General features: G+C 67.8%; 1 protein-coding gene across 1 annotated transcript; it reads left to right on the top strand.

Moving 5' to 3' along the window:
• Window positions 1-1,237: 1,237 nt before the first annotated feature.
• Window positions 1,238-20,403, top strand: LOC128899689 (glutamate receptor ionotropic, kainate 5-like; the record flags this gene model as incomplete). Its single annotated transcript, XM_054179364.1, has 11 exons — window positions 1,238-1,292; window positions 5,364-5,498; window positions 6,883-7,047; window positions 8,401-8,498; window positions 10,386-10,551; window positions 12,797-12,975; window positions 13,940-13,993; window positions 14,703-14,864; window positions 16,627-16,779; window positions 18,042-18,146; window positions 20,386-20,403. Coding segments are annotated over exons 2-11 (1,185 nt in total), but the record flags the coding sequence as incomplete, so codon positions are not given.
• Between the last annotated feature and the right edge of the window lie 5 nt (window positions 20,404-20,408).

Raw genomic sequence — 20,408 nt, 5'->3', positions numbered from 1 at the left:
TGGCACCGCTGCCCTCAGTGCCCCTGGCACCACCGTGGCCCTGCCTGGCACCGCTGCCCTCAGTGCCCCTGGCACCACCGTGGCCCTGCCTGGCACCGCTGTCCCCAGTGCCCCTGGCACCACTGTGGCCCTGCCTGGCACTGCTGCCCCCTAGTGGTTGGGCACTGGGGAGGGGGCAGTGGGGGACCCCCTTCCCCCCTCCGGGGGGGTTCCCAGTTCCCCCCCCCTCCTCCGGGGGGAGGTGTGGCCTAAGTTCGGGCCTGGGGGACCCCCCCAGGACCCTCCCCTGGGTCCCCGTTCGGGGGGGGGGGGGTTGGGGCGGGAGCTCAGCACCAATTGGGGTCTGGGGGACCCCCAGCCCCGCCTTCCCCTCCCCCCCCCCCCAAATTCCCCCCCGGGGATGGGGGGGGGCATGATTCTGCTGCAATTAAAAACGACAGAAACGACCCCAAAATGGTTTTATTGGGGGGGGGGGGAGGGGGGCAGAGGGGGAGGGGGGCAAGAACCCCTGGTGGGGGTAAAGAATACGGGCGGGGGGGCAGTTCGGGGTGGCTTGATCCTGGGGGGGAGGGGGACAGAAAGGTCTTGGGGGAGGGGGGGGAAAGTGCTGGGGGCAGGCACCGGGGGGGGGGGGGGGGGTAAAAGCCCCGGGGGGAGAGGGGCAAAGGTCCTTGGGAGGGGGCACATGGGGGGGTGGGATTGGGGGGGGTGGGATTTGCCCCTGGGGTGCATTATTGCCCCGGGGGGGGGTGGTGGTATTGACCCCCGGGAGGTGTTTTTACCCCCGGCGAGGGGGGGGTGGGGGCGGAGCTACGTTTTGCCCCGCCCCGCCGCAGGTGTGGCCGGGCCCCGCCCACTCCCCTTTGGCCCTTCCCCCCCCCCCCCCCCCCGCGAGGACGAACCCATAGGGGCTGGGGGGTGGGGGGTGGTAGTGTTGGCAGCCCCCCCAGGCCCCCCCCTCAAATTCGGCCCCCCCCCGCTCAGGGTGGGCGGCACCGGCAGGGGAAGGGGGGGGGGAAGGGGGATTCGTTACCCCCCCCCCCCCCCAAAAGAACCCCAACCCGGGGGGGGAGCCCCGGGAGCGAGAACTGAAGGGCGGGGGGGGGGGGGGGGCACCCCACCGGGCCCCGCCCCCCCCCCCCCTTTTCTCCAACCCCCCCCTCCGCCGCCCCCCCCCTTTCCCCCCCCCCGACGCCGCCGCCGCCGCACCGGGCGGAGGAGACTTGGGCTCGGCCCCCCCCCCCCAATCCCCCCCCCGGGCCGGGGGGGCTGCGGCGGCCGCGCACCGAGACGTGAGTGAGCGAGGGGGGGGGCACCGGGAACCGCGGGGGGGCAATGGGAACCGGGGGGGCCCACGGGAGCGGGGAGGGGAGCGGGGAGGGGGGAGAGAGGCGATTCCGAATCCCCCCCCCCCGCCAAAGCCGTGAATCCGCAGCCCCCCTCCCCCTCAACCGAAACCGGCCTCCGGTACCGGGATCCGGGCCCCGACATCCAGCCCCGGTACCGGCATCGGGATCCGGCCCCCGGGATGCAGCCCCGGTACCGGCATCCGCTCCCGGATCCACCCCCGGTACCAGGATCCATCCCCCGTGATCCACCCCCGGTACCGGGATCCATCCCCCGTGATCCGTCCCCCGATCCATCCCCGGTAGTGGGATCCAGCCCCCGAGATCCACCCCCGGGATCCAGCCCCGGTACCGGGATCCAGCCCCAGCCCCGTTTCGTCCGTCGCCGATCCCCGGGCTCCGGCTCCATCCCTGCTACCGATCCCCGGTCTCCGTCCCCCGGGAGCCGACTCCAGCCCCATCCGACCTTCCCGGGATCGCTTCCCGGTACCGATCCCCATCCTCATTCCCGGTTCCCATCACTCCCCTCCATCCCCGGTCCCCATTTCCCCACCCCAGCCGCCGGTACCGGAGGGCCGCTTCCCGGTACCGATCCCCATGCCCCAGCCCGTCCCCGGTCTCTGTCCTCCTCTTCGGTTCCCGGTCCCGGTTCCCATCCGCGGTCTCCATCCCCAGCTCCCGGTCCCGCTTCCCCGGCCCCAGGCTCCGCTGCCGGTTCCCGGCCCCCAGCGCCGCTCCCGGCGCCTCCATTCCCGGTCCCGTTTCCCACCCCCGGTACCGGTTCCCTGTCCCCGACCTCGGTCTCGGTCCTCGGTTCCCACTCCCGCCCGTGTGTGTCCCCCCTCCCCCTCCGCCCCCCGGTACCGGCTCTCGGTTCCGGGTCCAGGCCCCCCCCGCCCAGTACCGGAGCCCCCATTCCGCTCCCCCCTCCCCCCTTCCCGGTTCCCGTTCCCAGTCTCAATCCCTCTCCTCCCCCGTTTCCCCCCCCCTTGTTCCCCCCCCCCCCGGTACCGATTCCCCCCCCCCCCGCCCCCTGTTCCTCCCCCTCCTCCCGTTCCCCGCCCCCCCCCGCCCCCACCTCCCCCCCTCCCGGTCCCGGTTGTTTCCCCCCCGGTCTCGAGTCCCTGTCCCCCCCCCCCCAATATTCTGGGGGAGGGTCCCAGGCCTCAGGGGAGGGGTCCCGAAACCGGGGGAGGGGGGGTCCTGAACCCGGGGGGGGGTCCCGAACCGGGGAGGGGGTCCCGACCATGGCGGGGGGGGGTCCCGAACCGGGGAGGGGGTCCCGACCATGGCGGGGGGGGGGGAAGCATTTGGAGGTTCAACTGGGGGTCTCGGGGCCTCGGAAAGGGTCCGGGGGGGGGGAGGGAGGGGAGGGGTCGTGTCCCACTCCCCCCCCCCCCCCCCGGTGCCGGTCCCGTCCGGGTGCCCCCCCCGCCAGCCCCCCTCCCCCCCCCGCCGTTGCCTGGCAACCGCCGCAGCCGCGGAGCCGAATCGCCGTTGCCAGGGAAACGCTGCCGGGACCGGGGGCAGCCGCGGGCCGGGGGGGGGGCTGCGACTCCCCCTCCCCCCCCCGCGCATCCCCTCCCGCTCTCGGGGACCACCCCCCCGGGACCTGGCGCCCCCCCCCCCCTCAAGCCCCCCCCCCCGGAGCCTGAGACCCTCCCAGCATCTGAGGCCTCCCCCCGAAATTGCCCCAGACGACCCCCCCCCGGGACCTGAGACCCCCCCCAGGACCTGAGAGCCCCCCCCCGGGACCTGAGACCCCCCCCGAGACCCGAGACCCTCCCCCCGATTACCACAGACCCCCCCCCCGGGACCTGAGACCCCCCCGGGACCCGAGACCCCCCCCCCCCAATTACCACAGACTCCCCCCCAGGACCTGAGACCCCCCCCAGGACCTGAGAGCCCCCCCCGGGACCTGAGACCCCCCCCGAGACCCGAGACCCTCCCCCCGATTACCACAGACCCCCCCCCCGGGACCTGAGACCCCCCCCGGGACCCGAGACCCCCCCCCCCCCAATTACCACAGACCCCCCCCCCGGGACCCGAGACCCCCCCCCCCCAATTACCACAGACCCCCCCCCCCGGGACCTGAGACCCCCCCCGAGACCCGAGACCCCCCCTCCCAATTACCACAGTCCCCCCCCCCCCGGGACCTGAGACCCCCCCGAGACCCCCCCCCCAATTACCACAGACCCCCCCCGGGACCTGAGACCCCCACCCCGGGACCTGACACTGAGACCCGAGACCCCCCCCCCAATTACCACAGACCCCCACCCCGGGACCTGAGACCGCGACCCGAGACCCCCCCCTCCCCCAATTACCACAGACCCCCCCCGGGACCTGAGACCCCCCCGGGACCTGAGACCCCTCCCCAATTAGCACAGCCCCCCCCCCCCGAGACCTGAGCCTCTCACCCGGGACCCCCAGGACCCCCCCCAATTACCACAGACCCCCCCCCCCGAGACCCCCGGAATGAGGCCCCCCCGGATTTGGGGGGGGGGGGTCCTGAGGTCTTGGGTGCCGGGGGGCCTAGTGGCTCGAGGGGGGCCGCTGGGAGGGTCTCTGGGGGGGTCAGGGGTCCGTGGGTGTGGGTCTCGAGTGGGGGGTCCCAGGTGGGGGTCCTGGGGGTTCAGGAGGGCTCCCAGTGGCTCTGGGGGGGGCTCTGGGTGACCCTGGGAGGGTCTCTGGGTGGGGGTTGGGGGGGAGAGAAGCTCCGTGGGTGGGGGTCTCGGGTGGGTGGGGGTCTCGGGTGTGGGTCCCGGGTGGGGGTCCCTAGTGGGGGGGGGGTCTGGGTGGCTCCTCGTGGGTCTATGTCCCCGGGAGGGTCTCTGGAGGGGGTGTCTGGGGGGTCAGGGGTCCGTGGGTGTGGGTCTCGAGTGGAGTGATCTCAGGTGGGGGTCCCAGGTAGGGGTCCTGGGGGGCTCTGTGTGGCCCTGGGAGGGTCTCTGGGTGGGGGTTGGGGGGAGAGAAGCTCCGTGGGTGGGCGTCTCGGGTGGGGGTCCCGGGTGGGGGTCCCGGGTGGGGGTCCCTAGTGGGGGGGTGGTCTCAGGTGGGGGTCCCAGGTGGGGGTCCTAGGGGTTCAGGAGGGCTCCCAGTGGCTCTGGGCGGCCCTGGGAGGGTCTCTGTGAGTGGGTGGAGGTCCGTGGGTGTGAGGTCTCGGGTGGGAGGGGGGGTCTCAGGTGAGGGTCCCGGCTGGGGGTCCCTAGTGGGGGGGGGTCTGGGTGGCTCTTCGTGGGTCAATGGCCACGGAAGGGTCTCTGGGGGAGGGGGTGTCTGGGGGGGGGTCAGGGGTCCGTGGGTGTGGGTCTCGAGTGGGGGCTTCCCAGGTGGGGGTCCCAGGTGGGGGTCCTGGGGGGGCTCTGTGTGGCCCTGGGAGGGTCTCTGGGTGGGGGTTGGGGGGGAGAGAAGCTCCGTGGGTGAGGGTCCCGGGTGGGGATCCCTAGTGGGGGTGGGGTCTGGGTGGCTCCTCGTGGCTCAGGAAGGGACCCAGTGGTTCTTGGAGGGTCTCTGGGGGGGGTGTCTGGGGGGGGGTCAGGGGTCCGTGGGTGTGGGTCTCGAGTGGGGGGTTCTCAGGTGGGGGTTCTGGGGGTTCAGGAGGGGTCCCAGTGGCTCGGGGGGGGGGGGGCTCTGGGCGGCCCTGGGAGGGTCTCTGTGAGTGGGTGGAGGTCCGTGGGTGTGGGGTCTCGGGTGGGGGGGGGTCTCAGGTGAGGGTCCCGGCTGGGGGTCCCTAGTGGGGGGGGTCTGGGTGGCTCTTCGTGGGTCAATGGCCCCGGGAGGGTCTCTGGGGGGGGGTGTCTGGGGGGGGAGGGTCAGGGGTCCGTGGGTGTGGGTCTCGAGTGTGGGGGGGTCTCAGGTGGGGGTCCCAGGTGGGGGGTCCTGGGGAGCTCAGGAGGGCTCCCAGTGGCTCTGGGCGGCCCTGGGAGGGTCTCCGCGGGTGGGTTTGGGCGCGGGGTGGTTTGGCTCTCGGGTGGGGGGGGGTCTCAGGCCGTGGCGGGGGGGGGGGGGTCCCCGCAGGCGGCGAGCGTGGCCGCGGCCGCCACCACCTCCATGAGGAGCTGGGGACGATGCCAGCGACCCCCGCGGTGCTGCTGCTGCTGCTGGCTGCCCTCCCCCCCCGCGGGCAGCCGGCGCCGGCGCCGCTCCGCATGGGTGAGCGCAGGGGAGGGGGAGGGACAGGCAGGAGGGAGGGGGAGAGGGACGGGGGGGGATGAGGGAAATTGGGAGGAGGGGGGTGCAATGGGGGGATGGGGGCCGAGGGGGGGCAGGGAGGGCATGGAGGGCATGGGGAGCACAAGGGGCATGGGGGCACAAGGGGCATGATGGGCACAAGGGGCATGGGGGGCATGGGGGGTATGGGGGGCACAAGGGGCATGGGGGGCATGGGGGTAAGGGGGGGACAAGGGGCATGGGGGGCATGGGGGGCACAAGGGGCATGGGGGGCATGGGGGTAAGGGGGGGACAAGGGGCATGGGGGGCATGGGGGGCACAAGGGGCATGGGGGGCATGGGGGGCAAGGGGGGCACAAGGGGCATGATGGGCACAAGGGGCATGGGGGGCAAGGGGGGGACAAGGGGCATGGGGGGCAAGGGGGTCACGAGGGGCATGGGGGGCACAAGGGGCATGGGGGGCAAGGGGGGCACAAGGGACATGGGGGGCAAGGGGGGCACAAGGGGCGTGGGGGCACAAGGGGCATGGGGGGCATGGGGGGCACAAGGGGCATGGGGGCACAAGGGGGGCACAAGGGGCATGGGGGGCATGGGGAGCACAAGGGGCGTGGGGGCACAAGGGGCATGGGGGGCATGGGGGGCACAAGGGGCATGGGGGGCATGGGGAGCACAAGGGGCATGGGGGCACAAGGGTCATGAGGGCACAAGGGGGCACAAGGGGCATGGAGGCACAGGGGGCATGGGGAGCACAAGGGGCATGGGGGGCATGGGGGGCACGAGGGGCATGGGGGCACAAGGGGCATGGGGGGCAAGGGGGGCACGAGGGGCATGGGGGGTATGGGGGGCACAAGGGGCGTGGGGGACAAGGGGGGCACAAGGGGCATGGGGGGTATGGGGGGCACAAGGGGCATGGGGGGTATGGGGGGCACAAGGGGCGTGAGGGGCAAGGGGGACACAAGGGGCATGGGGGCACAAGGGGCATGGGGGGCAAGGGGGGCACAAGGGGCATGGAGGGCACAAGGGGCATGGGGGGCACAAGGGGCATGGGGGGCAAGGGGGGCACAAGGGGCGTGGGGGCACAAGGGACATGGGGGGCATGGGGAGCACAAGGGGCATGGGGGGCAAGGGGGGCACTAGGGGGGCACTAGGAAGGCACAGGGGGCATGGGCTCCATGCGGGGCGGGGGGGCGGCTGGGGGGTCGCGGGGGTCCATAGGGCTCCGTGGAGGTCCCGGTGGGGGGGTCCCTAGGACTCCTTAGGGCTCCGTGGGGCTCCGTAGGGATCTCTCGGGCTCGCTAGGGGTCGCTGTAGCGGGTCGGGGGGCGGCGGGGGTCGCGCTGCCGGTGCCCACCTCCCCCTCCCCGCAGCGGCCATCCTGGACGAGCGGTCGGGCTGCGGGCGGGGGGAGCGGCTGGCGCTGGCGCTGGCCCGGGAGCGCCTCAATGGCATCCTGGGGACCCCCCCCCGGGCACGGCTGGAGGTGGAGATCTTCGAGCTGCAGGGGGACAGCCAGTACGAGACCACCGACACCAGTGAGCCGCTGGGGGGGCGCCGGGGGGGGGGGAGCGCCCGGGGCACTGGGATGGGGCTGGGGGCACTGGGGTGGGCGCTGGGATGGGGCTGGGGGCGCCGGGGGGGGGGAGCGCCCGGGGCACTGGGATGGGGCTGGGGGCTCTGGGGTGGGCGCTGGGATGGGGCTGGGGGCGCCGGGGTGGGCGCTGGGGGCACTGGGGTGGGGCTGGGGGCTCTGGGGTGGGCGCTGGGATGGGGCTGGGATGGGTCTGGGGGCTCTGGGGTGGGGGCACTGGGGTTGGACAGTGGGATGGGGCTGGGGGCACTGGGCTGGGGCTGGGGGCTCTGGGGTGGGGGCACTGGGCTGGGGCTGGGGGCACCGGGGTGGGCACTGGGCTGGGGGCACTGGGGTTGGACAGTGGGATGGGGCTGGGGGCACCGGGGTGGGCACTGGGGTGGGAGCTGGGATGGGGCTGGGATGGGGCTGGGGGCTCTGGGGTGGGGGCACTGGGCTGGGGCTGGGGGCACCAGGGTGGGGGCACTGGGCTGGGGCTGGGGGCACCAGGGTGGGCACTGGGCTGGGGGCACTGGGGTTGGACAGTGGGATGGGGCTGGGGGCACTGGGCTGGGGCTGGGGGCTCTGGGGTGGGCACTGGGATGGGGCTGAGGGGCATTGGGGTGGGCACTGGGGGCACTGGGCTGGGGGCTCTGGGGTTGGGCACTGGGATGAAGCTGGGGGGCACTGGGGTGGGCACTGGGCTGGGGCTGGGGGCATGGGGAATGGGCACTGGGCTGGGGGCTCTGGGGTTGGACAGTGGGATGGGGCTGGGGGGCACTGGAGGCACTGGGATGGGGCTGGGGGCTCTGGGGTGGGGGCACTGGGCTGGGGCTGGGAGCGCTGGGGTTGGACAGTGGGACGGGGCTGGGGGCACTGGGGGCACTGAGATGGGACTGGGGGGCACTGGGGGGGGCACTGGGATGAGGCTGGGGGCACTGGGGGCACTGAGATGGGACTGGGGGGCACTGGGGGGGGCACTGGGCTGGGGCTGAGGGGCATTGGGGTGGGCACTGGGGGCACTGGGCTGGGGGCTCTGGGGTTGGGCACTGGGATGAAGCTGGGGGGCACTGGGGTGGGCACTGGGCTGGGGCATGGGGCATGGGGAATGGGCACTGGGCTGGGGCTGAGGGGCATTGGGGTGGGCACTGGGGGCACTGGGCTGGGGGCTCTGGGGATGGGCACTGGGCTGTGGCTGGAGGGCACTGGGGTGGGCACTGGGCCGGGGGCACTGGTGAGGGGCTGTGGGGCGGGGGGCCCGTGGGGAGGGCTCCCCCTGGTGCCAGGCGGGGGTGCCAGCGCCCGGCCGTGCCCGCAGTGTGCCAGATCCTGCCCAAGGGAGTGGTGTCGGTGCTGGGCCCTGCCGCCAGCCCCGCGGCCGCCGCCACCGTCAGCCACATCTGCGGCGAGAAGGAGGTCAGGGGGAGGGGCTGCGGGACCCCCCCCCGCCGCGGGACCCCCTCCCACTGCTGACACCCCCAAACCCCTCCCCTCGGCGCCCCCAGCCCCCCCCGGGACCATCGAAATCCACCCCGGGACCCCCCCAGAATCCATCCTGGGAACCCCAGAATCCACCCCGGGACCCCCCAGAATCCACCCTGGGACCCCCCAGAATCCATTCCAGGACCCCCCCAGTATCCATCCCAGGACCCCCCCAGAATCCACCCTGGGACCCCCCACAATCCACCCTGGGACCCCCCCAGAATCCATCCAGGACCCCCCCAGAATCCACCCCGGGACCCCCCCAGAATCCACCCTGGGACCCCCCCAGAATCCATCCAGGACCCCCCCAGAATCCACCCCGGGACCCCCCCAGAATCCACCCTGGGACCCCCCAGAATCCATCCCGGGACCCCACAGAATCCATCCCGGGACACCCCCAGAATCCATCCCGGGACCCCACAGAATCCATCCCGGGACCCCCCCAGAATCCTTCCCGGGACCCCCCCCAGAATCCATTCCAGGACCCCCCCAGAATCCATCCCGGGACCCCCCCCAGAATCCACCCCAGGACCCCCCCAGAATCCATCCTGGGAACCCCAGAATCCACCCCGGGACCCCCCCAGAATCCATCCTGGGACCCCCCCAGAATCCAGCCTGGGACCCCCCCAGAATCCATCCCGGGACCCCCCCCGAATCCACCCTGGGACCCCCCACAATCCACCCTGGGACCCCCCAGAATCCATTCCAGGACCCCCCCAGTATCCATCCCAGGACCCCCCCAGAATCCACCCTGGGACCCCCCACAATCCACCCTGGGACCCCCCCAGAATCCATCCAGGACCCCCCCAGAATCCACCCCGGGACCCCCCCAGAATCCACCCTGGGACCCCCCCAGAATCCATCCAGGACCCCCCCAGAATCCACCCCGGGACCCCCCCAGAATCCACCCTGGGACCCCCCAGAATCCATCCCGGGACCCCACAGAATCCATCCCGGGACCCCCCCAGAATCCATCCCGGGACCCCCCCCAGAATCCATTCCAGGACCCCCCCAGAATCCATCCCGGGACCCCCCCAGAATCCACCCTGGGACCCCCCCAGAATCCATCCTGGGACCCCCCCACAATCCACCCCGGGACCCCCCCAGAATCCATCCTGGGACCCCCCCAGAATCCAGCCTGGGACCCCCCCAGAATCCATCCCGGGACCCCCCCCGAATCCACCCTGGGACCCCCCCAGAATCCATTCCATGACCCCCCCAGAATCCACCCCGGGACCCCCCCAGAATCCACCTTGGGCCCCCCCCGAATGCATCCCAGGTCCCTCAGCTCCACCCCGGGACCCCCAGCCCCCTCCCTGGCCCCCCTTTGAGCCCCCCTCAGTGCCCCTCATTCCCTCTGCCCCCTGCCCCTCCTGGGTGCCCCCTGCCCCCCCAGACCCTCCTCACCTCCTCAGTGCCCCCCAGAGCCCTCCCACTGCCCCCTAGCCCTCTCCCTGTCCCCCTGAGACCCTCCAGCCCCTCCCATTCCCTCTGCCCCCCCAAGCCTCCCATGGCCCCCAACCCCTGACCCTCCTTTCCTTGGGTGCCCCCCCAGACCCTCCCCACCCCCTCAGTGCCCCCCTAGCCCCCTCCCAGTGCCCCCCAGCCCCCTCCCTGTCCCCCTGAGACCCTCCAGCCCCTCCCATTCCCTCTGCCCCCAACCCCCCTGCTCCCCCTGGGTGCCCCCAACCCCTGACCCTCCTTTCCTTGGGTGCCCCCCCAGCTCCTCCAGCCCCCTCCATTCCCTCTGCCCCCGGCCGCCTCCCAGCCCCGCCCTCCCCTCCCCCCCTCACCGTGGGTGCCCCTCCCCCCCCCCCCCAGATCCCTCACATCAAGGTGGGGCCGGAGGAGACCCCCAGGCTGCAGTTCCTTCGCTTCGCCGCCGTCAGCCTCTACCCCAGCAACGAGGACCTGAGCCTGGCCCTGGGCCACGTCCTGCGCAGCTTCCGCTACCCCCCGGCCTCCCTCATCTGCGCCAAGGCCGAGTGTAGGGGGAGGGGCGCCGCGGGGGGGGGGAGGGAGGCATGGGGAGGGGGCTAGGGGGGCACTGAGGGGGTGGGGAGGGTCTGGGGGGGCACCCAAGGAAAGGGCGGGGGGTGGGGGGCAACATGGGGAGCAAGGGGCTTGGGGGGCAGAGGGACGGGGAGGGGCTGGAAGGTCTCAGGGGTCAGGGAGGGAGCTGGGGGCATCAGTAAAGGGGTTGGAAGGGGGGATAGAGGTGGCTGGGGGGTCCAGGGGGTGGGGGAGAGGCCAAGGGCTGGGCTGGAGGGGCGAGGGCTGGGCGGGAGGGGCGAGGGCTGGGTGGGAGGGGTGAGGGCTGGGCCGGAGGGGTGAGGGCTGGGCTGGAGGGGCGAGGGCTGGGCTGGAGGGGTGAGGGCTGGGCTGGAGGGGCGAGGGCTGGGCTGGAGGGGTGAGGGCTGGGCCGGAAGGGCGAGGGCTGGGTGGGAGGGGCAAGGGCTGGGCTGGAGGGGCGAGGGCTGGGCGGGAGGGGTGAGGGCTGGGTGGGAGGGGCGAGGGCTGGGCTGGAGGGGCAAGGGCTGGGCCGGAGGGGCGAGGGCTGGGTCGGAGGGGCGAGGGCTGAGCTGGAGGGGCGAGGGCTGGGTGGGAGGGGCGAGGGCTGAGCTGGAGGGGCGAGGGCTGGGTGGGAGGGGCGAGGGCTGAGCTGGAGGGGCGAGGGCTGGGTGGGAGGGGCGAGGGCTGAGCTGGAGGGGCGAGGGCTGGGCCGGAGGGGCGAGGGCTGAGCTGGAGGGGCGAGGGCTGGGTGGGAGGGGTGAGGGCTGGGCTGGAGGGGCGAGGGCTGGGCCGGAGGGGCGAGGGCTGAGCTGGAGGGGCGAGGGCTGGGTGGGAGGGGCGAGGGCTGAGCTGGAGGGGCGAGGGCTGGGTGGGAGGGGCGAGGGCTGGGTGGGAGGGGCAAGGGCTGGGCTGGAGGGGCGAGGGCTGGGTCGGAGGGGCGAGGGCTGGGCGAGAGGGGCGAGGGCTGGGCTGGAGGGGTGAGGGCTGGGTGGGAGGGGCGAGGGCTGGGCGAGAGGGGCGAGGGCTGGGCTGGAGGGGTGAGGGCTGGGTGGGAGGGGCGAGGGCTGGGTGGGAGGGGCAAGGGCTGGGTCGGAGGGGCGAGGGCTGGGTGGGAGGGGCGAGGGCTGGGTCGGAGGGGCGAGGGCTGGGCTGGAGGGGCGAGGGCTGAGCTGGAGGGGTGAGGGCTGGGCTGGAGAGGTGAGGGCTGGGTCGGAGGGGTGAGGGCTGGGCTGGAGGGGCGAGGGCTGAGCTGGAGGGGTGAGGGCTGGGTGGGAGGGGCAAGGGCTGGGTCGGAGGGGCGAGGGCTGGGTCGGAGGGGCGAGGGCTGGGTCGGAGGGGCGAGGGCTGGGCTGGAGGGGCGAGGGCTGGGTGGGAGGGGCAAGGGCTGGGTGGGAGGGGTGAGGGCTGAGCTGGAGGGGTGAGGGCTGGGTGGGAGGGGTGAGGGCTGGGCTGGAGGGGCGAGGGCTGGGTGGGAGGGGCAAGGGCTGGGTGGGAGGGGCGAGGGCTGAGCTGGAGGGGTGAGGGCTGGGTGGGAGGGGCGAGGGCTGGGCTGGAGAGGCGAGGGCTGGGTCGGAGGGGTGAGGGCTGGGCTGGAGGGGCGAGGGCTGAGCTGGAGGGGTGAGGGCTGGGCTGGAGAGGTGAGGGCTGGGTCGGAGGGGTGAGGGCTGGGCTGGAGGGGCGAGGGCTGAGCTGGAGGGGCGAGGGCTGGGTGGGAGGTGCGAGGGCTGGGTGGGAGGGGTGAGGGCTGGGCTGGAGGGGCGAGGGCTGGGTGGGATGGGCGAGGGCTGGGTCGGAGGGGCAAGGGCTGGGTTGGAGGCCCATGGGAGTGGCGAGGGCTGGGTGGGAGGGGCGAGGGCTGGGCTGGAGGGGCGAGGGCTGGGTGGGAGGGGCGAGGGCTGGGTCGGAGGGGCGAGGGCTGGGTTGGAGGCCCATGGGAGTGGCGAGGGCTGGGTGGGAGGGGCGAGGGCTGGGCTGGAGGGGCGAGGGCTGGGTGGGAGGGGCGAGGGCTGGGTCGGAGGGGCAAGGGCTGGGTTGGAGGCCCATGGGAGTGGCGAGGGCTGGGTGGGAGGGGCGAGGGCTGGGCTGGAGGGGCGAGGGCTGGGCTGGAGGGGCGAGGGCTGAGCTGGAGGGGCGAGGGCTGGGTTGGAGGGGCGAGGGCTGGGTTGGAGGCCCATGGAGGGGCGAGGGCTGGGTTGGAGGCCCATGGGAGGTGGCTGCAGGCCTGCTGCGCCTGGAGGAGCTGGTGAGGAGGTTCCTGATCTCGCGGGAGACGCTCTCGGTGCGGGTGCTGGACGAGGCCCAGGACCCAACCCCCCTGCTGAAGGAGATCCGCGACGACAAGGTCACCACCATCATCATTGACGCCAACGCCTCCGTCTCACACCTCGTCCTCAGCAAGGTGCCCCCAGGGCCTGGGGCAGGGGGCTTGCACCACGGCGGGGAGGGCTGGGAGCGTGGGGGTGGAGGTCTTGGACCATGGGGATGGAGGCCTTGGAGCATGGGGATGGAGGTCTTGGATCATGAGTCTGAGGTCGTGAACCATAGGTTGGGGTCACTACAGGGTTGGGGTCACCATGGGTTGTGGTCACTATAGAGTTGGGGTCACCATGGCTTGGGGTCACTGTAGGGTTGGGGTCACTATAGGGTTGCGGCCACCATGGGTTGGAGTCACCATGGGTTGGGGTCACCATGGGGTGGGGTCACCATGGGTTGGGGTCACTATAGGGATGGGGTCACCATGGGTTGGGGTCACCATGGGTTGGAGTCACTATAGAGTTGGGATCACCATGGGTTGGAGTCACTATAGGGTTGAGGTCACCATGGGTTGGGGTCACCATGCATTGGGGTCACTACAGGGTTGGGGTCAGTATAGAGTTGGGGTCACCATGGGTTGGGGTCACTACAGGGTTGGGGTCATCATGGGTTGGGGTCACCATGGGTTGGGGTCACTGTAGGGTTGGGGTTACCATGGGTTGGGGTCACCATGGGTTGGGGTCACTATAGGGTTGGGGTCACCATGGGTTGGTGTCACCATGCGTTGGGATCACTATAGGGTTGGGGTCACTACAGGGCTGGGGTCACTATAGAGTTGGGGTCACCATGGGTTGGGGTCACCATGGGTTGGGGTCACTATAGGGTTGGGGTCACCATGGGTTGGTGTCACCATGCGTTGGGATCACTATAGGGTTGGGGTCACTACAGGGCTGGGGTCACTATAGAGTTGGGGTCACCATGGGTTTGGGTCACTATAGAGTTGGGGTCACTATAGGTTGGGGTCACTATAGGGTTGGGGTCACCATGGGTTGGGGTCACCGTGGGTTGGGGTCACCATGGAACTCTGCACCTTCTCCCCCCACCTGCAGGCCTCGGAGCTGGGCATGACCTCAGCCTTCTACAAGTACATCCTGACCACCATGGTGAGCTGGGCACCTCTTGACCTTCCATTACCCCTGCTGACCACCTGTGACCCCTGCTGACCCCAGTTGACCCCTGCTGACCTTGGTTGACCTCCATTAACCACTGTTGACCTTGGTTGATTTCTGTTGGCCCCTGTTGACCTTCAGTGATCCCTGGTGACTCCTGGTGACCTTAATTGACCTCTGTTGACCTCTATTGACCTTAGTTGGTCTCCATTGACCACTGGTGACCCCTGGTGACCCCTGATGACATCTGTTGACTATGGTTGACCTCTATTGACCTTAGTTGGTCTCCATTGACCACTGGTGACCCCTGGTGACCTCTGATGACATCTGTTGACTATGGTTGACTTCTGTTGACCTCTATTGATCTTTGTTGACTTCCATTGACTGATGTTGACCTCTATTGACTCCTGGTGACCCCTGGTGACATCTGCTGACCATAACTGACCTCTGTTGATCTCCATTGACCTTTGTTGAACTCCATTGACCTTTTGTTGATCCCTGATGACCTCTGTTGACCTTTGTTGACCTCTGGTGCCCTCTGCTGACCTCCATTGACCTCAGTTGACCTCTGTTGCTCCCTGTTGCCCCCTGCTGTCTTCTGTTGCCCCCTGTTGACCTCTGTTGACCTCCATTGGCCTCCATTGGCCTCTGTTGACCTCTGTTGACCTCTGTTGACCCCTGGTGCCCTCCTGCATCCCCCTAGGACTTCCCCCTGCTGCGCCTGGATGCCCTGGCCGAGGCCCCCTCCACGGTGTTGGGGTTCTCCATGTTCAACACCAGCCACCCCTTCTACCTGGAGTTTGTCCGCAGCCTCAACATGTCCTGGAGGGAGAACTGTGACCTCAGCCCCTACCCCGGCCCTGCGGTGAGGGGGGGACCCCAAGCCCCTGGGGGGACCTCCAAACCCTGCAGGAGAACCCCAAAACCCCATAGGAGAACCTCCAAACCCCATGGGAGAATCTCAAAACCCAATGGGAGGACCTCCAAATCCCATGGGAGGATCTCAAACCCCTGTAGGAGAACCCCAAAACCCCATGGTAGAACATCAAAACCCCATGGAAGGACCTCAAAAGCCCATGGGAGGACCTCAAAACCCTGTAGGACAACCTCAAAACCCTATGGGGGGAACCTCCAAGTCCCATGCCGGGGGAGGGGGACCTCAAACCCTATAGGAGAAGCCCAAAACCTCATAGTGGAACCCAGAACCCCATAGGAGAAGCTCAAAGCCCATGGGAGGACCTCCTTCATCTCCATGTTCCCCATCTCCACCTGTCCCATCTCTTCCACGTTCTCCATGGCCCCATCTCCTCCTCCTCCTCCTCCTCCTCTTTCTCCTTCTCCTTCTCCTTCTCCTTCTCCTTCTCCTTCTCCTTCTCCTTCTCCTTCTCCTTCTCCTTCTCCTTCTCCTCCTCCACCTCCTCCTTCTCTTCCTCCTTCTCTTCCTCCTTCTCCTTCTCCTTCTCCTTCTCCTTCTCCTTCTCCTTCTCCTTCTCCTTCTCCTTCTCCTTCTCCTTCTCCTCCTTCTCCTTCTCCTTCTCCTTCTCCTTCTCCTTCTCCTTCTCCTTCTCCTTCTCCTTCTCCTTCTCCTTCTCCTTCTCCTTCTCCTTCTCCTTCTCCTTCTCCTCCTCCTTCTCCTTCTCCTCCTCCACCTCCTCCTTCTCTTCCTCCTCCTCCTTCTCCTCCTCCTTCTCCTTCTCCTTCTCCTTCTCCTTCTCCTTCTCCTTCTCCTTCTCCTTCTCCTTCTCCTTCTCCTTCTCCTCCTTCTCCTTCTCCTTCTCCTTCTCCTTCTCCTTCTCCTCCTCCTTCTCCTTCTCCTCCTCCACCTCCTCCTTCTCTTCCTCCTCCTCCTTCTCCTCCTCCTTCTCCTCCTTCTCCTTCTCCTTCTCCTTCTCCTTCTCCTTCTCCTTCTCCTTCTCCTTCTCCTTCTCCTTCTCCTTCTCCTTCTCCTTCTCCTTCTCCTTCTCCTCCTCCTCCTTCTCCTCCTCCTTCTCCTTCTCCTTCTCCTTCTCCTTCTCCTTCTCCTTCTCCTTCTCCTTCTCCTTCTCCTTCTCCTTCTCCTTCTCCTCCTTCTCCTTCTCCTCCTTCTCCTTCTCCTTCTCCTTCTCCTTCTCCTCCTCCTTCTCCTTCTCCTCCTCCACCTCCTCCTTCTCTTCCTCCTCCTCCTTCTCCTCCTCCTTCTCCTCCTTCTCCTTCTCCTTCTCCTTCTCCTTCTCCTTCTCCTTCTCCTTCTCCTTCTCCTTCTCCTTCTCCTTCTCCTCCTCCTCCTCCTCCTCCTCCTTCTCCTTCTCCTTCTCCTTCTCCTTCTCCTTCTCCTTCTCCTTCTCCTTCTCCTTCTCCTTCTCCTTCTCCTTCTCCTTCTCCTCCTCCACCTCCTCCTTCTCTTCCTCCTCCTCCTTCTCCTTCTCCTTCTCCTTCTCCTTCTCCTTCTCCTTCTCCTTCTCCTTCTCCTTCTCCTTCTCCTTCTCCTTCTCCTTCTTTCTCCTTCTCCTTCTCCTTCTCCTTCTCCTTCTCCTTCTCCTCCCCCTCCCCCTCCTCCTCCTCCTCCTCCATCCCCTCCATGTCCATCTCCTCCCTGCCCTCCCTCTCCCCATCCTGTCCCCGCCCTGCCCTGCCCTTGGTGCCCGCAGCTGTCGGCGGCGCTGCTCTTCGACGCGGTGCACGTGGTGGTCGGAGCGGTTCGGGAGCTCAACCGCAGCCAGGAGATCGGAGGCCGGCCCCTGGCCTGCGCCTCCCCCAGCATCTGGCCCCACGGCACCAGCCTGATGAACTACCTGAGGATGGTGAGGGGCAGGGGACAAACCCCCCTGGGGGGGAGCAGGGCGGGGGGGGCATGGGGAGGGTGGGAGCACCTCCAGGGTCACCCAAACACCGCTGGGGAACCTCAAAACCCAACTGGGGACACCAAAAGCCTCCTGAGGAACCTCAAAACCTAACTGGGGAACCTCAAAACCCAACTGGGGACACCAAAAGCCTCCTGAGGAACCTCAAAACCTAACTGGGGAACCTCAAAACCCAACTGGGGACACCAAAAGCCTCCTGAGGAACCTCAAAACTCCACTGGGGAACCTCAAAACCCAACTGGGGACACCAAAAGACTCCTGAGGAACCTCAAACCTCAGCTGGGGAACCTCAAAACCCAACTGGGGAACCTCAAAACCCAACTGGGGACACCAAAAGCCTCCTGAGGAACCTCAAAACTCCACTGGGGAGCCTCAAAACCCAACTGGGGAGACCAAAAGCCTCCTGGGGAACCTCAAAACCCAACTGGGGAGACCAAAAGCCTCCTCAGGAACCTCAAAACCTAACTGGGGAGCCTCAAAACCCAACTGGGGAGACCAAAAGCCTCCTGAGGAACCTCAAAACCCAACTGGGGAGACCAAAAGCCTCCTGAGGAACCTCAAAACTCCACTGGGGAACCTCAAAACCCAACCGGGGACACCAGAAGCCTCCTGAGGAACCTCAAAACCCAACTGAGGAACCTCAAACCTCAGCTGGGGAACCTCAAAACCCTCCTGAGGATCTTGACAACCCAACTGGGGACACCAAAACCCAACTGGGGACATCAAAACCCAACTGAGGAACCTCAAAACCTAACTGGGAACAACAAAACCCAACTGGGATACCTCAAACCCTCCTGAGAAACCTCAACACCCAAGTGGGGACAACTAAACCCAACTGGGGAGCCTCAAGGGAGGGACCTCAAAAAGTTGCTAGAGTGACTCCAAAGTCCTGTGGGACCCCAAAACCCACCTGGAAGACCCCAAAAGCTCTTCTGGAGGACCCCAAATGCTCCTTGGAGGATCCCCAAAAGCTCCTTGGAGCCCCCAGAAGCTCCTTGGTGCCCCCAAGCCCTTCTTGAGGTTCCTCAAAGCGACCCAAGGGTTCTTCCAACCTTCTCCATCTTCCTCTGGAGGTCTCCAGAGGTGGATTTTGGGGTTGGGTTGGATCTTTTTGGGGGTGGGGAAGGGTCTTGCTCCCCTCCCCCTCCCCCTCCCCCCCACCCCATGTCCCCTCCTGCCCCAGATGTCTTCTCCTGGCCCAGGTGGAGTACGATGGCCTGACAGGGAGGGTGGAGTTCAACAGCAAGGGCCAGAGGACCAACTACACCCTGCACGTGCTGGAGAAGGGACGCCATGGCCACCGCGAGGTCAGCTCCACCGTGGCCACCACCCCCCCATGGTCATCACTGCCCTATGGTCATCACTCCATGGTCACCAACACCCCAAGCTCACCACCCCATGGTCATCACTGGCCCATGGTCATCACTCCATGGTCACCAAAACCCCAAGGTCACAACCCCATGGTTAGCAACACCCCATGGTCATCACTGGCCCATGGTCATCACCCCATGGTCACCAACAACCCATGGTCATCACCCCATGGTCACCAACACCCCATGGTCATCACTCCATGGTCATCACCACCCCATGGTCACCACCACCCCATGATAATCACCATGGCCACCACCACCACCACATGGTCATCACCACCAGATGGTCATCACCCCATGGTCACCATCACCCAAGGTCACCATCCCATGGTCACCAACACCCCATGGTCATCACCACCACATGGTCATCACTCCCCCATGGTCATCACCCCATGGTCACCAACAACCCATGGTCATCACCCCATGGTCACCAACACCCCATGGTCATCACTCCATGGTCATCACCACCCCATGGTCACCACCACCCCATGATAATCACCATGGCCACCACCACCACCACATGGTCATCACCACCAGATGGTCATCACCACCAGATGGTCATCACCCCATGGTCACCATCACCCAAGGTCACCATCCCATGGTCACCAACACCCCATGGTCATCACCACCACATGGTCATCACTCCCCCATGGTCATCACCCCATGGTCATCACCATATGTTTACCACTACCCCATGGTCATCACCCCCCCATGGTCATCACCCCCCTATGGTCATCACCACCCCATGGTCATCATCACCCCATGGTCACCAACACTACATGGTCAACACCACATGGTCACCATCACCCCATGGTCACCACTCCATGGTCACCAACACCCCATGATCATCCTCCCATGTTCACCACTACCCCATGGTCATCACCACCCCATGGTCACCAACACCCCATGATCATCCTCCCATGGTCACCAACACCCCATGGTCATCACCACAGGTTTACCACTACCCCATGGTGGTCACCACCCCATGGTCCCCACCACTCCATGGTCACCACCGCCCCATGGCCATCACCCCATGGTTATCACCACCCCATGGTCATCATCACCCCATGGCCATCCCCCCATGGTCACCACCATCCCATGGTCATCACCACCACATGGTCATCATCACCCCATGGTCATCACCACATGTTCATCACTACCCCATGGTGGTCACTACCCCATGGTCATCACCACCCCATGGTCACCACCACCCCATGGCCATCACCCCATGGTCACCACTACCCCATGGTCACCATCACCCCATGGTCACCACCACCTCATGGTCACCACCACCCCACGGCCATCACCCCATGGTCACCACCACCCCATGGTCACCACCACCCCATGGCCATCACCCCATGGTCACCATCACCCCATGGTCACCACCACCACCCTACGGTCACCACCACCACCCCATGGTCATCACCACATGTTCATCACCACCCCATGGTCACCACCACCCCATGGTCACCACCACCACCTCATGGTCACCACCACCACCCCATGGTCATCACCACATGTTCATCATCACCCCATGGTCACCACCACCCCACGGCCATCACCCCATGGTCACCACCACCCCATGGTCACCACCACCCCATGGCAATCACCCCATGGTCACCACCACCCCATAGTCACCACCACCACCCCATGGTCATCACCACGTGTTCATCACCACCCCATGGTCACCATCTCCCCATGGTCATCACCACATGTTCATCACCACCCCATGGTCACCATCACACCATGGTCACCACCACCCCATGGTCACCACCACCCCATGGCCATCACCCCATGGTCACCACCACCACCCCATGGTCATCACCACATGTTCATCACCACCCCATGGTCGCCATCACCCCATGGTCACCACCACCCCATGGTCACCACCACCACCCCATGGTCATCACCACATGTTCATCACCACCCCATGGTCACCACCACCCCATGGTCATCACCACGTGTTCATCACCACCCCATGGTCACCACCACCACCCCACGGTCACCACCACCACCCCACGGTCATCACCCCATGTTCATCGCTACCCCATGGTGGTCACCACCCCATGGTCACCACCCCCCCAGGGTCCCCACCCTGTGTCCATCTCCATCTCCATGGTCAGCACCCCACGCCCCCCTTGGTGTCCCGGTGGCTGAGCCCCGCTGCTGCCCGCAGGTGGGGGTGTGGTACTCCAACCG

This window comes from Dryobates pubescens, unplaced genomic scaffold (genome assembly GCF_014839835.1).
Source record: "Dryobates pubescens isolate bDryPub1 unplaced genomic scaffold, bDryPub1.pri scaffold_144_arrow_ctg1, whole genome shotgun sequence".
In the NCBI taxonomy this organism is placed as follows: Eukaryota; Metazoa; Chordata; class Aves; order Piciformes; family Picidae; genus Dryobates; species Dryobates pubescens.
The sequence above is the reverse complement of the archived record's forward strand: the minus strand, read 5'-3'. Positions and strand labels throughout refer to the sequence as shown.